Raw genomic sequence first — 22,611 nt, 5'->3', positions numbered from 1 at the left:
GGAATCAACAGATAAATAAATGATAAATGGCTAAAAGCGTTCATCAGTTCATCAGTTAACACCTGATTTGTTGTTTTAGTGTTACGTTATGAAACGTCACTAACCTCAGTGCCGGAGTCAGCTGGTCACGTTCACCCTGCTGACCACTGAGCAGGGTGATGACATCATCAGGGGTCGCCGCCTCCTGGTTTCGATCAGGAAGTGGCGTGTGCTCCTGAACCTGCGGCGTCGCTCGCTGACATCACTCATGTGCCGCTGAACTGCTCGATGGACGGGAGGATCCCTGCAGGAGACAGGCAGACAGAGGGGATCGAGTGTGTGTGTGTGTGTGTGTGTGTGTGTGTGTGTGTGTGTGTGTGTGTGTGTGCGCTGTCTTATTTACACAATGCATGATGTGTATGGGACAAATCAGACAGCTTCAGAGTTGCTGTAAGGTTTATTTTATTGCTTTGACAGAGCTAGGCTAACGACTCCCATAGACTTCAAGTCTTTATGCTAAGCTAACATGAAGGAAAGGAAAAGGGGGGATTTTGACCAAAACATTGGGACTATTCCTTTAGGTAAAAGTAAAGATGTGACTAAAAGTAAAAGTGAAAGTCCTCCTTTATAATACTGAAGTAAAAATCCTCAAGTATGTGATGTTAATTGATCTTGAGTGTTCAAAAGTCAAAGCATATTGTGCATGATGAAAAAAGCCTTTTTGCTCAGATATTCATTGAAAACCAGCTTCTGTTTTCATAAAAAGCAATGAAAGAAATATTTTTGGCGACACCCACCATTAACAGTTTAATCATTATTTATTATCAGCTGCTCCTTTCTGATCATGGGCTCTGGGTCCTCGTTAGACGGCCAACAGCTGAGATGTTGTCAAAAATACCAAAATATTATCCATCGTGGATCTGCTGGCTGTTGGTGATGACAGTCATCGGGGAAAGTTTGAATTTTGTTTTCAAAAAACAGTGAAGTAAAAATGGAAAAAAACAGAGATAAATGCTCAAGTAAAGGACTAATTCCTTAAAAAATACTTAAGTACAGTAACAAAGTATTTCTACCTGGTTACTTGGATCCATCACTGACTGCCCACTCCTATCCATACAGGACACTGTGTGTGTGTGTGTGTGTGTGTGTGTGTGTGCGTGTGTGTGTGTGTGTACCTGGAGCAGGCCGGCACAGAGCCAGTCGGACCTCCGGTGGCGACTTCTTGAACAGATGTAGCACTTTCTGCACGACAAACACACAGGTGGGATGTCAGCTGTTGTTCCACCTGTACGAGCTTTAACACCCGCATTTGATTTTTTATTTAGTGTACACTTCATGGTGATATTCAGTATCTTTACAACCAACCGTTTTCTTACCATGAATATTCAAAGTAGTACAAAAACTCTCAGTTCCACGTTCTTGATAAAACAAGGCTTTTCCCTCAGTCTGTTTTTCAAGGTTTTAAATAAATAAAAATGAAACTCATCACTCTTATTGAGGTGGGAAAAGCTCCTGAAACAGCATTTAGACACTAAAACACTTCAATGACACACAGAATAAGAATTAAAATAATGTGTGTCCGTGCCTATTGCAGGGTAATTTGATCAGGATATGGCATTTGAGTTCACATTTAGGGTCTTCCCATTAAAAACTAGTGTACTGAAATAAATAAGTAATAAAGCTAATAAATATGTAATAAAGCTCAGTGCGTTCGATCCATCATATCAGATGGGGCCAACAGTGATTGGCTGATTTCTGATCTTCAACAAAAGGCAACAATCAGCCAATCAAATTTTCCATCAAATCCTGAGGATGCCTCTTTTGGAAAAGCACCTCATCTCATTTAGGAAGCCAAGTATCCTTTTCTTTCCTTTTCTTCTTTCCTTTCCTTCTCTTCTTTCCTTTTCTTTCCGTTTCTGCAGGTCTATACGTCAGTCTAACCAGGTGACAGCCACCTATCACACTGAAGCAGCGGCTGGTCAACAGAACGAAATCAGTTCATTCAAGTAAACTGGAGAAAATAAAGTCAATGGATTACTAACCCTAATCTCTCCTGCTGAGTTTTGTGTTTCTTCCTCATAATTCCTGAAGAAAACCGGAGACGCCAATTAGTTCTCTGTTTTTTCCAGGGATGGAACGATTAATCGATTCATATCAACACAATGCGAGTAGAGTGACCATCGAATTGAGACAATTTTGGGATGAAATCGAGATGCATCGGTCTTTGCATCAATAAAATCTGATCCATTTATTTATTAAATGTTCTATGCTTTTATTTGGGAACATCACCCATCCAATAATTTGATATGATGGACTATTTTTCCTGCGTTGGCTTATGTTACGGAGCGGATGGGGGCGTCACAACAAACTCATCTGTGTTGAGGAACAAACACAAACCTAAAGTTTGGAAACACGACAGATTCTACCAGAGAGACGGACCACCGGACAAATCAAAACGAGCCGTGCTGCTGTACAGTCCACAGGCAGCACAGAGAACCTCATTTCACACCTGAGACGGCGACATGCCAGCGTCTCGCCTCGTGTTCGGACTCATCTCAGGCTCTCAGCCCCAAGAGCCGGGCGGCAAAGTACCAAAACGTTTTTTAACAGCCCTCCGCTAACAGCTGCACTCGTTCAAAGACAGTAGCTGGGTTTCCATCCACCTATTTTTATTCGCATTTTCAGAAATTGCGAAAAAAAAAAAAAAAAACTTGGATGGAAACGCCAGAAATTCAAAAAATGGCCGAAAATTCGCAAAAAAGTTTTTACGCACTCTTCTCCCAATAATCGCAAAACAAAACTAATGGAAACAGGCATAAATTCGCATTTTCTTTTGCGCATTTTGACAAAATTCGCTCAAAAATGTCGATATATTTGGATGTAAACCCAACTAGTAAGAGACGCTGCAGCCTTCTTCATCCGTAAAAACATGCAGCTGTACAGTGTGACGGAGAGCGAGGGCTTCAACACAAGTCCTGTTTGTGAAAGGTCGCAATTTTATTTGGTTATTAAAATAATCAGACTCATTGACTTGCAGAGCATCATCATATCGCAAGTTCCTGAAGAAGAAGTTCCAGGAATCCAACTCACATTATGGGCTCAGCTGGGTGTGTGTATTTGCAGGTGTGTGTGTTTGGTGTGAGCGCACCGTGTACGGCAGCTCCCTGAGCGGCTGGCCGTTGATGGCGAGGATGACGTCGCCCTCCTGGATGCGGCCGCTCTGCTGGGCCGGCTGGTCGGGGAACAGCTGCTTGACCCTCACCAGGCTGCCGTAGTCCCTGCTGGGCGGGTCCAGCTCGCACACGATGAAGCTGAAGCCGAAGCCGTTGGTGCTCTTCCTCAGCGTCACCTCCAGCGTGTTGTCTGAGGAGGAGGAGGAAGGACAAGAGAGGAAGGACGAGTGAAGTTTAGTGATTTTTGTTGGTGTTTCCTCATCAGCAAGGCTCCAGATCCACCAGACTGCAGGAATCAAAGGAAAAAATAAAAGTAATTGTCAGGAAATGATACAGTTATGTGCTGCTGAAAGGATTATTCAACTGATCTGCTGTCGGATGGACAGAAAATTAATGGTTTACCAAATAAAAAAATCCCAAATACTCACTCATTTTACAATTGAAGAGCTCATTTGCAAAAACAGATATTTTCTCCATTTGAATTTATTAAACCTTTTTAAACTTTTTTGAATTTTATTAAAATTTACTTTATATTTATTTCTATTTTTTATATGTTTATTTAGCCTGGCATAATGTTTACTATCCTAAATCATGCTTTGTGTGTGTGTGTGTGTGTGTATATGTGTGTGTGTGTGTGTGTACTCCAAGCAGTATCAGTGAAAAAGGTGTATTCATTTTAAGAATGGCTTTTATCTGTTTTTGCACATGAACTCTTCAATTATTATTATTATTATTATTATTATTGTTGACGTTGTTGTTGTTGTTGTTGTTGTTGTTGTTGATGTTGTTGTGAGTTAGTAGCAGCTTTCCGCAGCTGAAATGTTGAATTTCCGTGACGCAACGTTGGCTCTGGACAAAAACCTCCAACACAAATCAGATTCCGGGTTTCTTTTTCATAATTCCTTCGTTATTATGTTGTTATAATTTCATTCATATGCCGTTAGATCTTCCTTAATCTGTTTTACTCTGTGCTGAGAAGTCAATATAAGGGGGGGAATATTACTAACAGCACAAATTAATCTCTGCGTTTGGTGGGTGACTAGTTGCTGTTTTTTTTTTTTTTTTTTTTTTTTTTTTTTAATTGATGCTGACGAAACTTCCAAGATATTCCACAACTTATCCTGAGAGGTTTTTTTTTTTTTTTTTTAATTCCCTGATGTTTTTCTCTTTTAATAATTTATGAGTGTCCTTTTATTCTCTGCCAACACTGATTGAGAAACGTATGTCCTTCTCTACGTGTTTGCAAATGCACGTTCAAATGACAATAACGAAAAATCTTGAATCTTGAATCTTTTCCATCTGTCTGGAAAAAAGACTCCACAGCTTATCAGAAACTCCTGAACTCTGTGCATTTTTTTTTTTTTTGGTAAGATTTAGGTTTTCCCAACTTATTTCACAGGGTGCTGAAGTAAAGATGTTAATTTCAAAGAAAACACCTGATTATTTGTTCTCTGATCCTTTCCAGTGGTTATTTGTAATCTAGGCGATCCAGGAATTTAATGTAATGATCCACCATCATAATGTCACATGTTCCCCCTGGGTGTGTCATATTCAAGTCTTTATTTGCCTTATGAATCTGTAAGATGCAATACTTTACTGTTTCTTTTTTGGATTTCTGGAAGAATATCTGAAACTATTATATCTCTGTTGCAGCTTGTATGTGCTCATGTGCTCTCCTTAACGCAGTACAAGTAGAAGTACTGTTCCTCTGCTGGTATCTGACTGCAGTAGAAGTAGAAGTACTGTTCCTCTGCTGGTATGTGACTGCAGTAGAAGTAAAAGTACTGTTCCTCTGCTGGTCTAAACCTTCAGCCAGAGCCAAGAAATTCATAAAGAAAATTAAATCCTGGTTAAATCCTTGAGAGGTCAGAGGTGGAGGAGAGCGGTGAGTGGGAGCGTGACAGCTGCCGGGCGGAGGGATGAGCGGCGAGGTGTTGTGGGGTTAAGAAGCTGAAGGTCGGGGTGGGAGTTGGAGGTGAGAGCGAGACGAGAGGTAAATCAGGACGAAGATCAGGGATGAGGAGGAGGAAGAGGAGAGGATGAAGTGTGTAAAAGTTCACCGTTGGCCTCGGAGAGTCCGGAGCAGCGCCGAGCCCCCGGCCGGCTCTGGAAGCACGCGACGGCTTAGCGTGAGAACGCCCCGGCACGCAGGTTCCTCCGCTTCCACCTGAGGCTCGGCGCTGTCACCTCGAGCCACCTCCGGGGAAACTCAGCTCTGTTTCCATGGCAACATCTCCCCGACTACCACAGGGCGGCAAGTCGCTTCATCACGATCCGATTTTATTCCGATTCTTTGTACTGCGATACGATATGTGCCGATATTACAACGTCTTCGATTCGATTTGATTTGGTTGCAAATGTCAAATTTATTTCTGATATTTCTTATTTCTGATAATAAATATATTGTTCAGTTGGAAAGAGTGGTCTTCATACCAAAATACTCTGTTTAGTAGATGGCAGCGGTAATAAGTCTATAATTTTTAAGAAGTTATAAGTTTTTTTTCACTTAATAGTTGTGAAATGGCTGTCATGATGTAATTTTAATCCTAATCTTTGGAAAGAAAAGCAATAAGACAAAAAAAAAAAAAAAACGCCTGCAAAGATTATGTTGAAATGTGACATATTTTGCATTTTTACACAATAACAGCAAAAGATTAGAGATCTGCTCCTTTGAGAAAAACTGCATCTCAGGCATTTATTAGGTTTAGTTATTAGGCGTTGCTTTTGGATTTGCTGAAGGGAAGTTTTTCCGTCTCTAACAAGAAACTGGAGTATCTTTTGTTAACCCTGCCGTGAGGTTTCGTACCGTCCGTGACGAAGCTGTAGTCTCTGGGGTGTTTGCACAGCGTGTACGGCGTGGTGATGATGGCCGGGCAGCTGTTGTTCCGGCACTGGGTGGTGGCGCTGGGGCTGCCGACGGCGTCCGGGCTGAGGCAAACCCTGGGCAGGTTCACGGGCTCCCTCTCCAGGACCAAGGTCACCACCTGGAGGAGAGCAGAGGAACCAGCGGTGAGGGAGGAGGAAAAAAAAAGGCGTTGAGGAGAACAGGAGAGGAGCAGGACGGGATTCGACAGGATGGATGAGAGCGATAATGAGGAGGAAGAGAGGAAGAGAGAGGAGGTTAAATGTAAGGAGAGACGGGGGAGGTAAGGGTGTAAAGGATGGGATGCGAGGAGACGACGAGCGACGCTGGGAAAACGAGAGGAGGAGGAAAAAGAAAAAGAGGAGAGGAACAGGATGCGGTGGGCGGAAAAAACTGGGAGGGGAGGGAGGAATTTGATCGGGTGGAGTAAGGAAAAAACGAGAGTGATGGGAGGAAAGGAGAGAGGAGACGAAAAGGGGAGAGGAGGAAAAGGATGTGGTGTGACAGGAAAAAGGAGGAGAGGTGAAAGTAAAAGTTCAGCACAAAAACAAGAGTGGAGCTCTGCAAGCCTTTCAGGACACTCCAGTCTTTTCTTATTATAATAACAAGAATAATATTTTATTTATTTAGCACCTTTTGTGCAGGCGCTGCAGCTCAGAGTGCTTTAATTTTTCATTTTCTGGTTTCAGAGAAAACAGCTGCCGTTCAGAGGCGAGCAGGAATTTTCCGGCGTCGTTCGAACAAACCCGTCACCTGCACGTTTCCGCTTTACCTCTCCGGTCTTGGACAGACACTCCACCGCCTGCTGGTAGGTGAAACCCTGAAAACTGATCCCGTCCACCTCCAGCAGTCTGTCACCTGGTACACAGAAACACACACACACACACACACACACAAAAAAAACCCAATAACTGAAAGTGTATTGTGTGTTTGTAACTCAAATACACTAAAATTATACGGAAAATGCCTTTAGTTTTCCTCAGTGTATTTGGTTGTTCAAGATGTTTTGTTGAGTTTTTAATCACACAATATTTTTTGTGAGTTTTCTGAATCTCACCTGACAAATACCCCATGTTACCAAAAAAGACTGTAACTAACACTGAAACTAATAAAATAAACTTAAACTGCATTTTCAAAACATAAAAACTAAATGACACCAGTAAACCTGCTGTAAAAATGAATTCAAATGAAACTGAAACTGAAAACAGAAAGTGAGAAAATAATAATAATAATAATAAAAAAATTAATGAAAAATGCTAAATTATAACTTTAGTCCCACGTGATCAAGCTTCTTCTTATAATAATATTTTATTTTTATAGCAGCTTTCATACAGGGGGTGCAGCCCAAAGCGCTTTAATTTTTCATTTGTTAGTTTCAAAGAAAACACCTGATTATTTGTTCTCTGATCCTTTCCAGTGGTGATTTGTAATCTAGGCGATCCAGGAATTTAATTTAATAATCCACCATCCCAATGTCATCTGTACCCCGTGTGTGTCATATTCAAGTAATTGCCTTATGAATCTGTAAGATGCACTACTTTACTGTTTCTTTTTTGGATTTCTGGAAGAATATCTGAAACTATTATATCTCTGTTGCAGCTTGTATGTGCTCATGTGCTCTCCCTAACGCAGTACAAGTAGAAGTACTGTTCCTCTGCTGGTATGTGACTGCAGTAGAAGTAGAAGTACTGTTCCTCTGCTGGTATGTGACTGCAGTAGAAGTAGAAGTACTGTTCCTCTGCTGGTATCTGACTGCAGTAGAAGTAGAAGTACTGTTCCTCTGCTGGTATGTGACTGCAGTAGAAGTAGAAGTACTGTTCCTCTGCTGGTATCTGACTGCAGTAGAAGTAGAAGTACTGTTCCTCTGCTGGTATGTGACTGCAGTAGAAGTAGAAGTAGTGCAGTAAAAATGTCCTGCAGTAAAAGTCCAAAGTGTCTCATGTCAAATGTCCTGGCAATAAAAGTGACTGAGCTCCTTTTTTTCTGCACACTACATGCTTTTAAAGGGACATTACACTAAAACTGAAGTGAGGACCCTGTAGAATAAGATGGTAATATCATGGTTGAGTCTATTAGTTCCCTTTTTTTCCCCACATTTTCACCTGTTGAGTCTAAATGGTCCTTGCAGTTTTTCATGGTGGAGCTTTTATTGTGAAATTTGGAAAAGACAAAAAGTAGAACCAACAAAGCAGAAGCAGCTTCCTCTTCTCATCTTTGCCGACTGAGCTTTTATTGTGAAACGTTCCACAATCTGTCCTTGATCTCTGCGATGGATCTGATTTGAAATGCAGTGAAGGACAAAACTCAAGCAAAAAAATAAGTTCGGTTACAGCAATATGAGTAAATGTGATATTTCACCGTCGTACCTGTCTGCACTCGTCCGTCCCTCTCGGCCGCCTTCCCGGGAACGAGGCTCTTGATGTAGATTCCTCCGTTGGCGAGGCCGGTGTCGACGCCGCCCTGAACACACAGAGACAGAGAAGCTTTTTGACTGAAGCTGATGAAGAGGAGGGAGAAACGGCCAAAGGACAAAGGACAGTTTGATCAGTGCATGTTTTTTTAAAGCAAGGTGCTGGACGGTGTAATGGTGGCTGGTGTGTGAGGTGAACCCACCTGCTCTCTCTCTCTGTGCCTCATTAGCTCTCTCTCTAATCCCTCAGACTACAGAGCTTAATCAGATTGCTTGGGGTGGACCTCGTTAACTCTTTCCCTGACTGTTAAACTCAAATGTTTTCTTGAACTGAGCAGAATCTCAGTTGTAAGTCTAACAACCAAATACCACTACTGCTTACCCCTCTATTAAAATGTTTTTTTCTTTAATTTTGACAACTTTCATTTCCAAAACGTGCGAGAATGCAGTGTTTACGCCAAAAAAAAGACACTAAAACTCTGCAATTCCTCGACTGTCGGCAGCTATTCCAAGCAGGGCGGGGCAGGCGGTCTTGGCTAAAATCACGTCCTCACCCTCACCGTATCAGCGAGGGACAACACCGGCGGCTCTCCAGCACTTCTGAGACAGTAATTGCCGCTGCGCTCGTCTTAATAAAGCTGCAAAGCGCCGTGATATCGCAGGAAACGGAGCATCGGGATCGCTCGCAGTGATGCTCTCAGCAGATGGGCTGGCACGACACCAAGGGACGAGGTCCCATAAATTACACTGTTACAGGGTACATTACTTTGAAAATCTGTTTGTGACTTATTTTCTCCCCAGATAGTCTAGCTAGTACGGTTATGGCTGTGAATATGCTTTATAATAAATGGGACTGACTGGCGCTGGCGGAGAGGAGAGTGGATCTCAGCGAAAAGGTAAATCTGGAACAGGCCATGCCTCTCAAACTGAAGCCAGTCGGATATTAAATCACGGGGAGGTTATGAGCTCCAGAGCAGCTTGCTGAAGGGTTTTTTTTTTTTTTTTGCGTGGACGTGCCGCTGAAGCCAGTTTCTTCTTGTAATGCACCTGTTGTTCTGCAGCGAGTTCACACCTCGATCCTGCTGGCATTTTAGTTATAAGAGTCACGAGGAGTGGAACAAAATCCCAAACGAAATTAAACCTGCTCATATTTTGATCAGTTAAAAAACAAAAACAAAAAAAAAAACAGTTGAAGAAATGGATGCTGAACAAGTCATCATGATGAAACATGCAGCTGCAGGTATTGAGGTTTCTGAACCTGTGGGTTTTACTTATTTATCTTTATGTGCAGTTTTTTTACTCTTCATTTCTTTATTTATTTGTGTGTATGAGGGTAAAATATGAGTTATCAGTTGCAGGTTCTTGTTATTACCAATTCTTGCCTGCTTCCCAGCCATTAATTTCAAGGACTGCAATAGTGATAAGTCTTGTGACTTCATTGCAATATTGGTATTATTGTACTGCATGCACATCTGTGTGCCATATTTTTAATTAGTTAAATAAAATCAATAAATCAGGTGCCACAAAGCTCTGATTCTGGTCCAAAGGAGCGAGGAGCCTCAAAACAGTGGGAAGAGGGAATGGATAGAGAGCATAAAGTGCATGGAGGATTGAAGAAAGCATAGAGGCAGACATTTTTTGGGGGGGATTTTACAGTCCATCAGGTGAGCAGGTGTTCCCTGAAGAGCTGGGTTTTAGCCTCCTCTTAAAGAGACTCTGCAGGTCGAATTGAGTTTGGTGGCTCGTTCCAGCACCGAGGAGCCACACGGGAGAGTCTAGCTGGAGGAGGGAGTCCAGGTAGGCAGAAGCAGCTTTGTAGGAGAGCGTCAGGGACTTGAATTTGATTTGAGCAGCAGCCAGGAGCCGGCGGAGGGATACGAGCAGCAGAGTGACGTGAGCTGCTTTGGGCTGGTTGAAGACCAGACGCCACGCCGCGCTCTGGATCCTGTGCAGAGGCTCGATCGCGCCGCCGGGAGCCCTGCCAGGAAGGAGCTGTAGCCGGCGAGGTGCGGCATTATTAAAATCAAATGTGATCAAATGATGTAGGAAGCTTTACTGTTCAGATGTAACGGCCTCATCCAAGAGGGCGGCGTGCCAGCCAGCACCAGAGAGTGATGGCACTCTGTATGGATTCTGAATCATTAGATTATCCAGTCGAGACAATAAAGTGTAAAAGCTCAAATGGGATCAAATCTATTAAATTTGCAGCTGAGGTGATTAACCGACTAATTCATGCTTTTACCGGGATTAGATTATACATTCTGGTCAGTTTGGTCAGGCCATTTCTGCAGCATCACTTTGCTTAATTGTTACAGAATTGCTTTGCATTATAACGCCATGTTTTGTGTTATGATGTAATGTTTACATCTGTGGAGGGACTAATGGGGAACCAGATAAATAAAAAAAGATAAAACAAAGTCCAAGAGGCTGCATGTAAATAAAATAAGAAAAGCTATGTTTCCTATTTTTTTTTTCTCATAAATTTGTGTCTTTAATATTGGAAATTCTTAAGTTTTTTTTCAGAATATTCCCCCAACCCCTCCCCTGGCTCTGTAATTTTTTCCCCCTAAAATGGCCCTGATACAGTGTCGTACTCAAAAGACATTTAATCTGACATGAGGAAAATATAGAGGGCTTTCAGGTGTTATGTTATTCTATGGTAGCGTATCTGATTTGCATAATTAGTAGTGGCCAGCAGCTGGGTGCATTTAACATAATTGATTTGCTAAATTAGTTTATTGCTAATAAAATAAAAAAAAAAAAAAAAAAAAAAAATCACAGCAGGACTACATGTCATTATATGGCTAAAGGTCAAAGACGAGTCACACCAACTTATCAGGCAAATTGGAAACACATATATCATATCAGATCATTCACTTCTGATCTGAGGTCTGTTTATAGACATCAACCTACTGATAAATACATCAGAGATACAGAAACAGTGTGTTTAGGTGCAGCCTGGATCCTGCTCTCTGCTGTTACCCAGCTCCTTCTCACCTTGTCTTTGCTCCTCGTGGCGTAAAACTAATGTAACACACGCATAAATCATCGTAAAAGTGCTCTGCTGTTCAGACGTGATGTGGAAACACGAGCCCAGCTGGCCTCCCTCAGGCTGGCCGAGCGCCAGGCAGCGTCAGAGCATCACGGCTCTCTTTGTGGCTGCTCCGTCTTTAGATTATCCAGTTGCAGCGCTGACATGTAAAGGCTCAAATGGGATCAAACCTATATAGCCAGGCGTACAGACGGCGATTAACTTGCTAACACACGCTTTTACTGGCATTAGATGTGCATCAGTGTGTGTTTGATGAACTCTCCTGCAGCGTAACCCTGACCCGTCCCGCGGCATCCACAGGACGTCCAGGACGTGCACAGGAAACAGCCAAACCTAACGCAGCTGACCGGCCTGAAACCACGCTATAATTTCAATTTCAATTTAAATAGCTTTATTGGCATGACAAGGCAGTGCTTATATTGCCAAAGCAAATAGCAGTGATAATGACAATAAAAATAAAATAAAATAAAATAAAATAAAATAAAATAAAAATAAATAAATAAATAAATAAATTAAAAAAAAAAAAAAAGGAAAAAAAAATAAATAAACAAATGGATAATCGACTAGTGATACTAGCTATACCTCACTGCTGATGCACATTTAAAACATTTAATTTGATAAATTAATTAATAAATTGTGTATATGTGTGTATGCGTATAAGTATGTATGTGTAGACCGATATGTTTTGTATGCATACACGTATTCGTTTGTCCTATGCTATTTTCTTTCTTCTATTTTACGGTATTTGCTTTTTCTTTTTTTTCAGTTTCCTTTTATTGTTCTCTTTCTTTATTTTTGATTTTATCTTTTTTTTCTCCCCTTCTTTCTTTTTCTGTTGTTTCTCACCACAAAATACATGAACTTTGTGGGACCGCACTAGTGTCTAAAAATAAACATGTGTAATGTAATGGAATATGAATCAACTTTTTGAGCAATCCTGCAATAAAAATATATATATAAAAAAAACATTTAATTTGACATGCAGACACAACGACGGCTTTCAGATGACAGGCTTTGCCCTTTGGCGGCCATATTGGAGGACTACAGTTCATGCACCAGCAGCTGATTGCACTTCTACACGTATGACTTGTGCATCCTGACATGTGGAGCAGACACGCTGGATATCTGTGCTGCTGATAATGAACGGATGATTCCCTCACTGACAGGACGCCTGATGGACACAGCTTCTTTTTCACTGGAGGGTCCCGGCATACATATGAAAATGCTGAAATCACAAAATGTAAACACGGTTCCTGCGTTCACAAAGCGGCCTAAAACACCTCCGACTATGCTGCCCTGCGTAGGAACAGTGTAACACCGGCTTCTGCTGGCGTTAACTGGAAACCTAAGACTTTCTGAATTAAAAATACTGCGGGGTCGCGGGTGAAGCAAGAGCACGGGGGCAGCTTCCTCGGCGTAACTTGGACCACTTTAATGTCCGTTTTCAACAGTAGGACAACTCAACACCGACAACAAAATGTGCCACATCACTTAACTGTCTCAGATTATATCGCTCCGCCGGTCCTAACCATCACTAACCTGACAGGCAAAGTGCATTATGTTATATAGTTCCCTGTCTAGGTATAAAGAAGATAATACAATATATATGATGCTACAACTAATTAGGTAATGCAACTTCTCTCAATAAACTTGAGAAAGTAATCTCCAAAATAAATCTTCACAAAAATAAATCTCATTTTACAGCAGTAGCAGCCTTATAGCTGTCTGACAACATGGAGACATTTTAAAAAACAAGGATCACTCTCAAAAAACAAACAAACAAACCAGCAAACAAAAAAACAACTAATGTTGTGTTTCAAATCGCGCACTTCTGCACTTACACTTCGTATTTTGAGTGCATAAGTGCGTTCACACTGAAAATACTAACAAAATGCAGTGCACTGCAAATACCCGGATGTACACTCAAAACGGTTAGAAAGTTGAGTGTGGAACGATGGACACTTCTCACCCTGACGGCACCACTGACCGGAAGGAGCTGCCTAAAAAAGCTGAGTTGACTTTTCGTTTTACGACTGTTAATATGTCACTTTATTAAGTTTTAATTTTTTTTTCAGGCGAGAAAGTAACCACGTAGATTCCAAATATGTGGTCAGTTTGTCCAAATAACGTCTGTTTTGAAAATTGCTTCGACGTTTTCGGATAACTCTCAAGCTGGCGATTGTGCAAAGTACAGTCACTTCCGGTTGTTTACAAAAATAAAACTGTAATACACTACAAGCAGTGGTGATGCTTTTATTTTGAAGATAGGATGTGTACACGTCTACTTCTGGAAAACTTTACCACCGAAAACCAAAGCCGGCCGCGGCTCCGGTCGGCATCAGGCGGGCCGGCCGCGGCACTGACCCAGTCAGGTCTGCCGGATCTGACAGGTGAGCGGCCGGTGCCACGGTCGGCTCGCCTGATGCCGACTGTGGCGATCGTCATTTCCAGTAAGTGCACAAGGAGAAGTCGAAATTCGCGCTCTGTGCCGGTAAGTGTACTGTCAGCTAAGTGTACTTACAGACAGTGCACTAACTGAAGTGCGCGATTTGAGACAAGACTGGTATTTTATCGCCTGTAAGGTGTGTGTTCTTTGTCTGGAAAAGCTGGCATGTGGTGACATCAAATTCACGTGAAATTTAAAACAAATGTGTCCATCAAAACTGTAAAAACACATTTATATGCCGTGTCCAGCAAATATAATAACACATTTTTACTGATTTGCTCACGCTGTTTGTAAGACAGCGTTTCATAAATTAAACATAGAGCTAATCCAGAATCCACTGTGATGACGCTCCGACAGCTTCACGACATTTTCAACGACTTTATTTCACTTGACAAAACACAAAACACTCGGTGGCTCTCTAGATGTGTTTAACGTCGCTGGAATTAGTTGATCTGGAGCTCGTTAGCTCGCTAATGCACTAATAGAGCTGAGGCTGCAGGGGCTTAAGGCTTAAAGTGAGACCGAGGCACACTAACCTGCATTTAAACACAAAGCCAATATAGTTAGATCTATTATTTTTATGTGTGATTTTATTAATCTGACCTACACCCAAATTATCTTTTTGACACTTCTCTTTGTGTTTTACATGCTCCCACTTGGATTTAATAAAGTCGGAGCACAATAACATATATATTAGTGTGTGGGTTAAGGTTATTATAAGTTTGTATTTTTCTTTAGTTCTTATTTTTATTTGGTTTTGACTTCTCAGTTTAGGTTGAATTAGTTTGTACATCAGGTTTGCTACTTTACTTTAATTTTCATTTTTGACAAAGTTTTAGTTTCAGTTGAGTTTTTATGAATTTTGCTGTAAGTTCAGTCTTCAGTCCGAGATTCAAAAAGGTCAGAAAGAGTGTCGAGTGATAAAACCCCAACAAAACATCAGAGCATTTTAAAACATTTATTCATTTCGGACCTGGTGAACAACCAAATAAACTGACAGAGACAAATAAGAAAACAATTCTCCCGACCAACTTCCCCTTTCCCTGCTCACAGTACAGTTTCACTAAGTTATTGCTTTTTTTTTTCTTATTATATTATCTTAGGTTAGAGATTAAGATTACACAGAAAAAAAAAAACATTTGTTCCATTTGTTGCACATCTGCCTTCTGTCACCTGAGAGCATGAACATTAGATTATCTTAAGGTGTTGTCTTATACTTTGTCTTGTTGTCTTGTAGATTGTATATTACATATTATTATTATTATTTTTATTATGTAACGTCCACGATGCCAACAGGCCGCTCAGTCTCATCTGGCCGCCCGGGGATTTGAGAGGAGACAGATCAGGCAGGGATCAGAGAGAGAGAGAGAGAGAGAGAGAGGAAGAGAGAGAGAGAGAGAGAGGAAAAGAGAGAGAGAGAGACAGAGAGAGAGAGAGCGATCACACCTGCTGGCTTTGCTCAGGACCAGCTGGGGCGTTCTGTCTCTCCTGTTGGGTTTCTACGAGCTTTTAGCAAAATACAATTCAATAAATAGACAAAAATACACGTTTAAAAAAAAAAGAGAGAGAGACGAGTGCAACTTGCCTCCAGCTCGTCACATTAAATAAACTCTCTGAGCTGTAAACGGTTCCTACGTCTCACAGAAAAATCTCGTCGCACAGAATTTAATTTTGTCTGTAATTTGATCTGTATTTAATGGCTGTATGGTGTATTTATTGTGTTTTATGCTGTTATTTTAGATTCCATATGTAACGTTAAGCTACACAGTATCCATACAGCCGTCACCGGGGCAACGAGTCGGGCCGGACGTGAACCCCCCAGGTGAGCGTGTGACCGCTACATGGACACCTGTAAATATTCACATATAGCCTAAGAATATACTGACATCCACAGTTATTACCTATGTATAATAATGCGTCTGTATCAGTAAATTATTTGTTTGATTTTTAATAGAAATCTTCTATCCTGTTTCTGTTGATTATGATTTTGCTTTTATGCAGAATCTTTATTTACTTATTTACTCATTTATTTATTTATTGTCTGTTTATAGATTTATTGTGTTCACTGTCACTTGGTATTTAATTCTATCCCAGCTATTTATTATTATTAATATTATTATTATCATCAGCTCATCTATTTATGGGTATTTTCTAGACCATTTTCCTTTTAGCAGTTTTACCGTCTGTTGATTTCTTACCGGCTGTTTATCGTTTTTATTTTAATTTTAATTCTTTTATCTTCACTTTGAGCTTTTATCCTGCTTCTGGTGCTTCCTCACACACACACACCTGCTTTGGTGTGTGTGATTGGATGGCAGGGAGGGAGGTTTCTCTCTCTCTCTCTCTCTCTCTCTCTCTCTGTGTGTGTGTGTGTGTGTGTGTGTGTGTGTGTGTGTGAAAAGTGCTATACAAATAAAATCTGATTGATTGACTGATTGAATATTTTTACTGAGACCCGGCTTGTATTACCGAAGTGCTTTTCAGCGACACACAGATCATCACCGAGTCGGAGTGTGTGTGTGTGTCTCTTGGTCAGTCCACCATCATCATCCTCACAACACAGCGCAGAGATTATAAACTGTGTTTTTATCGTAAAGAATGAGATTAAATCCCGTTGCACCATCACTGCACATCGATCGATGCTTTGAACACCAACACGTGTCTCCACTGCTGGTTACTGCATCGCCTCGATTGTCTTTATCAGCACTAAAACACAATAAAATAAACTTCCATTCCGATCGGGCATTTGCTATTCATCTTAATCTAATCCAGTGCATCGAAATTACAGACAAAATGCATGAATAGAAACGCAGCCGCAGTCACACACATCAGAGCACACAGAGACATTCAGAACAGTGAGCAGAAGTCGTTGTTTATGTGTGTGTGTGTGTGTGTGTGTGTTGCAGTGTGGACTCACAGAGATGCCGATGCCCAGACTCCCCTCCGTCTTCCTGAGCTCCACGCTGAGCTCGTCGGGCCTCACGCAGCTCAGAGACGAGGACAGCGAGCCGTCCTGCCACGCCGGCACAAACACAAGCAGCCGTCACTTCCCGCTTTTCAGTTTCCAGAAAATCTCCTCAAAATCTCCTCCTCTACCAAAATCTCCTCCTCTACTCTGCCTTCACTGCAAATAACAGCCCTCTCTACTGATTTACACTTGTTTGTCATCTTTAATTTAATGCACCATGATTCGTTTTGAATATCAAACTCAACGGTTTAAGTTTTCCGATTTTTAACTTAAAATCATTCTCTGTCCTCCAGGTCATAGTTTGGCTCATGTTCCCTGTTCAGTTCTCTAGTGTGTGTGTGTGTGTGTGTGTGTGTGTGTGTGTGTGTGTTTGCATTATTTGTGCACTGTCACTCTTACTGTCTGTTCTTTTTGCTTTAACTCCATCCACTGTGCATGTGCCTGTGTGATATCTGGACGACTGCTGCTTCAGAATAAAAGACCAGATGTTGAAGACAGTTGAAGCAGTGTTACTCTTCACAATCAAAGCCAGGTTGTGAAAATATAATATGAATCGTTGAAAGTCTAACTTTTAAGAAACTATTGGAAGGATCATTTCTTCACCAGAGAGCCATTACTCATGATTCAGGTGCACTCCCACAAAATATCAACTTTTTCTCATGAGCGACGTGAAATCTTCCTTTCTTTGACATCAGAGGGTGAAGTTGAGGTAAGAAATCATAATTTTCTACTTCACTTTTACAACTTGCGATATTGCATTGAAAGAACGGAGTCCTAGCAGTCATACCTAGCAACATTTTCAACTTGAGTTGAAACAAATTCTACTCCGTGGGTTTTACTCCTGACCTGAAGGCAGCAGGGAAACTTAAGTTTTTAAATTGAGCTGCCTTTTTAAGTTTAACTGTCCCACTTCACCGCTGCTTGAAGAGACAGGAAACTAAAACATGTAATTACTGATTCAAACGTTATCAGACCAATGTGTGAAATGCAATGTTGGGGGCACTGAGCAAAACGTTCTGGAAAGATGTGCATCAGACAAAGAGTTTCAGCCGAGCTACCACAATGTGCAGAATAGTCCAAAAGTTTACTGCTCTTCAAGCAAGGCATACAATATTGTCCGTGCATTTTCCAAACCCTCCTAAATCTGTTACTCTCACTAATATTTTGCCCAGAGGTGGAAGTAACTGATTACATTTACTCACGTTACTGCACTTGAGTAGCTTTTTTGTGTACTTTTACTTTTTAAAGTATTTATTTTTAAAATTTACTTCAGTGCATTTTTGCTTGAGTTTTGTACTTCACTACATTTTAATCTTTCACAATAAAAGCTCAGTCAGCGAAGATGACGAGGAACCTGCTTCTACTTTGCCAGCTCTGCTTTTGCTCATTTCCAAATTTCACAATAAAAGCTGCACCATGACAAACTGCAGATGGCCGATAGAAGCAACAGATGAAGGTGACGGTGAAAGTAAATAGGACAGGTGTCATGAGACGGTACCTGAGCGTTGTGGATGCGTACGTCCTGGGGGACGTGCAGCCTGCCGCTGCTCTTCGGCGTCATCATGACCGAGACGATTTCGTCCAGGCTGTCGTCTCTGGATCGGCCGTCCGCCGCCAGCGTCGTCTGGGACTCGTAGTTCCTCAGCGCAGGAGAGCGCACGTTGTTGGGGGTCAGATTGACTGTGGATTAAAAACAGACAGTTAATTTGATATTTTAAAATACAATCATAAGAATAGAAAATGCTGAAGAGGACATGCTTGGGACTCATTAATGCTCATGTACAAAAACACAACACGCTAATAACCAACTTCTGTTTTCTGTAAGAACTCTTTTTAAGACCTCAGCTCCCTGACTTCCTCCTCATCAGGCTTTTTAATGCTTTAAGGGAATGCTCCAGTGGTTGAGGCTAAAATCCCCTTTTTTCTGACTTTCCCCTATTCCCTATTCCTGCGACTCCCATGGTCTTCAAGTCTTTATGCTAAGCTAACAGGAAATGCTACCCATAGGAACTGAACCACCCGACGTCCAGAGGTGAAAATGGTGTCCAACATGTGGTGAAAAGGAGATTTGGCCCAAAATGTTGGAGTATTCCTTTAACAAATCAGTGACTTGATTCCTCTGACATCTAATGAGTCATTTCAAAGCTCAACAGCTGTTTTGGAAAAGTCATATTTGTGGCTGAATAGCACAAAGAATAGATTTGCATTACAAAATATGTTGACTTGGTTTGTCAGAAGAACTGCTGTTTTAGAATTCACAGTCATAAAAAAAAAAAATACGCCATGCTAATATAATATGAATTCACCCACTTTTGGAAGATCTCTCACACAATTTTTCAGCACAATATTTTTACTTGCATGTTATTTAGCGGCTGCTGCTCATTCAAAGTGACTGAGAATGAGGGCATCAGCGGAACAAGCTAAACTCTTAGATCAGCAGATCGTGTGCAACCTTTGGCAAGGAATGCAAGGATCATAACCCAACAGTGACACACACACACACACACACACACACACACACACACACACATACACCACCTTTACCTTTTGGCTGCGAGACAATGAGCTGCACCTCCTCGGGGCTGTTCTGCATGACCTCTGCCGCCTCGCTGAAGGTCACCCCCTCCAGGCTGGTGTGGTTCAGAGAGAGCAGGCGACCACCTGAGGGCAAAAAGTCACAGAGTGTGATCATGTCGCTGCGAAGCCTCCGAGCCCAGGTGCGAACCCGCCGGCCGGGGGTCAAATCCTGCAGAAAACTCCTCCTCCCTCATCGTCTCAGTTAAAAACAAAGAAAAACGACACGTCCTCTGCATTTCTGTTCATTAAAAAACGAATACGGTGATCATTCAAAATACTTTCACCCCACAATTAGCTGTCCAACATTTGAAAAAGTGACTTCTACAATACAAAATGATTGTAAGCGCAAAGGTAAAACAAATTATAGCACTCTTTAGAAAGACAGCTGGTAATTACAATCCTTTGTTGGGAAAACAGATAACCTTTTCCAGACAGTGAATGATGAATTGCAGGTGATAATTTTTCCCCCTAAACAGACACATTTTGAAACAGAAGCTACAGCATCCTCGTGCCCGTTTCCTTGGAAAATGATTTTAGCAAAGGCAAAAATACTCGATGCATCATCCTGCATTCATCCTACACTGGTATTATGATTGTAGGCAATTTTTCTTTTTTTTTTTTTTTTTATGCACTAAGTGTCTCTCAAACCTCTGTTACTCTGTGGCGTCACCACCAGCACAAGATTAGGAGATAAAGGGGTAGATTGAAATGTTGAGGCCCTACAGGGTTAGATCTACCTATTGTTTATATCTTGTGTAAGCCTGGCCCACTGGAGGAGTACTTAGGATTCATTTATGGTCATGTCAGTGTTGATTGGTGGTTTTCCTGTGTGGGTGTGATTGGAGGGAGTTTTGAAATGGAAGGAATGTTTGGGGCGGGCGGGAAAAAAAAAGGAGAACAAAGGAAAAGAGGGAGCAGAGAGGGGAGACCAGGGAACAGTGTGAGGACATTTAATTTATAATGTGTTAAATTAATAAATTTACTCTTCAGCAGAGGAAGAGTCAGGTCTGAGGGATAGGTTCCCCTGAAAACCTCCGAGCAAGAGTGAACGCTGTGTTGTACAGTAACGACTGGGACTTTCATCCTTTCCTCCACCCCCTGGAAATATCTGCTGGTGAGATCGTGGCCTTTTTTGTCTTTTTTGCAATGCATTGCTGTTTTCAGTTATATTTTTGCATTTTGAAGGGTATTTTTGCCTAATTGGAAGGATTTTTTTGAGTTGGACCCAATTATTTCAGTTTTTTATGGACATATGGACTCTGCCAGAGACAATGAGAAAATAATTAAGTGCATGCTGATCATCTTTTGTTAAATAAAATTGTTTTTTTTTTTGACAGCGCCATCTTTGATCCTTTAGTTTGAAAGTATACATATGATTTAGTCTTCCTAACCTGATACTAACAGTTAACCAATTTACAGTAGGATCCTGAAAACTTTTGGTAACTAGGCTTTTAATATAAGGCTGATTGTTACAACTCCATCCTCTTTGGAATAGAGCACAACTTCAACATTTAGTTCACCAAACGTGCCATAAAAAACAATTTCTACAAGAAATACATCCATAGATGCAGAGGTAACCGCTGTACAAGTCCCAAGTAACAGTAAAAAAAAAAAGTAATAGTAGAAAAAAAAAGAGTATATTGCATTACAAAAATCTCATTATTCTCAACTCTTTCTTGCTTCCAGTGTTTTATGACAGCAAATTTGATTTTCTTAATTCACCAGGTGTCCAGTCAAAGGGGTCACTTCAGCAGTAAGCAGCCAGGTGAGCCTCTACCTGGTCGGATGCGTCCGTCCTTATCGGCAGGCCCACCGGGAACGACGGAGGCCACAAAGATCCCCAGGTCGTACCGTCCCACCGTGTCCTCTCCTACGATCACTATACCTGGAGAGAGAGAGGGGAGAGCACCTGTCATGATTTATTTAAAAATGAGAGGAGGCTGTCCTTCTCTCTCATGATGGCCCTAAAAATTTAATGACTTAACTTTACATAACGAATTTGGAGTGTTGCCATGATCTAAAAAATGTATTTCCTTCCTGGTTTGTTATTAACACAGTTTCCCAGCTCAAAAACGCTCACAGGACTGAATGAATGCCGCAGACAATTTCTCGAATTTCTCCAGCTCCCCTCGTGTGGAATCCACTGCTCAAAACTGCATGACACTCCAGAAACTGCAGGATCAAATCCTAGAAATCCTGCTGCCTTAAGGATTTTGTTCATTTTTGTCTCAAGCAGCACCACATGCCCGCCTTTTGGTTGTGTGTGAAATCGTGCGATCAGCTTACCGAGGCCGAGCTTGGCGTCTTTCTTCAAGGAAACACATATGACCTCTCTGTCTGATGACGCCGCCTGTCTGGTCGGAGTATCTGTCAGACACATCGACATGAAACAAGGTCAAAATGAAGCGAGTAAAAACATCACTCCCTATAAATAATGCGGGCAGCTCTTAGGATAACATCAATATCAAGGTGCAAAACATCTGCAGGAGTGTGTTTCCTCGACACTAAAGGGGGTTATGACGTAATTTAATTTAGTTTGGATGTGCACTCTTTAGGTCACAAAAGTGGGATTTAAAAAAATATAAACTTAGCTCAAAATTGATTTAAAAACCAAATCCTTTTACTGGCCAGGTAGATCTACATGTTTTTATAAATAAAGGGATAATTGTTTTTGCGGTTACCATGGATGCAATTTTGGATTTGCAGATTTGCAGTCAATCAATTAATGTGTTATTAGGTAGCCTCATTTTTAAACAGGTAATATTCATATTTACTGGTTTAAATATATAACTTGATATTATTTCCCATCTTTGCTGAGCGAGAGTTTATAGAAAATGAATTACAGAGCGGTTGGATTCAGTGACTGAAGCAAATAAAGGCCCAGGCTGTCGATTGTAGTTTTAAGGTTTTTACTGCTTGATTCGGTTTGAGCAGCCAGAACAGAAGGAGCTGATATTCTGTTGAAAACTGTTTTAACAGACGTACGGCTCTCTCTCACATTCACATCGCCTAACGTATCTAAAACTGGCGCATATTTCAGCGCCATGGAAAGAAAAGGGTTAACTATCATTACTCATTTGTTTAAGCCACAGAAAATACAGAAATGCATATAATTGCAATTCTATTAGGTAACCAAGCACAGC

General features: G+C 41.3%; 1 protein-coding gene across 1 annotated transcript in view; it reads right to left on the bottom strand.

Moving 5' to 3' along the window:
* frmpd2 (FERM and PDZ domain containing 2) overlaps positions 1-22,611 on the bottom strand; it is a 44,421-nt gene that overhangs the window by 1,152 nt on the left and 20,658 nt on the right. Inside the window, exons 18-28 of the mRNA XM_030078045.1 lie at positions 21,755-21,835; positions 21,246-21,353; positions 19,436-19,552; positions 18,390-18,571; positions 16,841-16,936; positions 8,382-8,475; positions 6,788-6,873; positions 5,959-6,136; positions 3,128-3,342; positions 1,155-1,221; positions 105-283 (exon numbers count right to left, since the gene is read on the bottom strand). Of these exons, the coding sequence (XP_029933905.1) occupies positions 246-283; positions 1,155-1,221; positions 3,128-3,342; positions 5,959-6,136; positions 6,788-6,873; positions 8,382-8,475; positions 16,841-16,936; positions 18,390-18,571; positions 19,436-19,552; positions 21,246-21,353; positions 21,755-21,835 (1,262 nt within the window). The 3' untranslated portion in view covers positions 105-245. The remainder of the gene's footprint in view (positions 1-104; positions 284-1,154; positions 1,222-3,127; positions 3,343-5,958; positions 6,137-6,787; positions 6,874-8,381; positions 8,476-16,840; positions 16,937-18,389; positions 18,572-19,435; positions 19,553-21,245; positions 21,354-21,754; positions 21,836-22,611) is intronic.

Source organism: Myripristis murdjan, chromosome 19 (genome assembly GCF_902150065.1).
Source record: "Myripristis murdjan chromosome 19, fMyrMur1.1, whole genome shotgun sequence".
NCBI lineage: Eukaryota > Metazoa > Chordata > Actinopteri > Holocentriformes > Holocentridae > Myripristis > Myripristis murdjan.
This window is presented reverse-complemented; position numbering and strand designations above follow the sequence as displayed.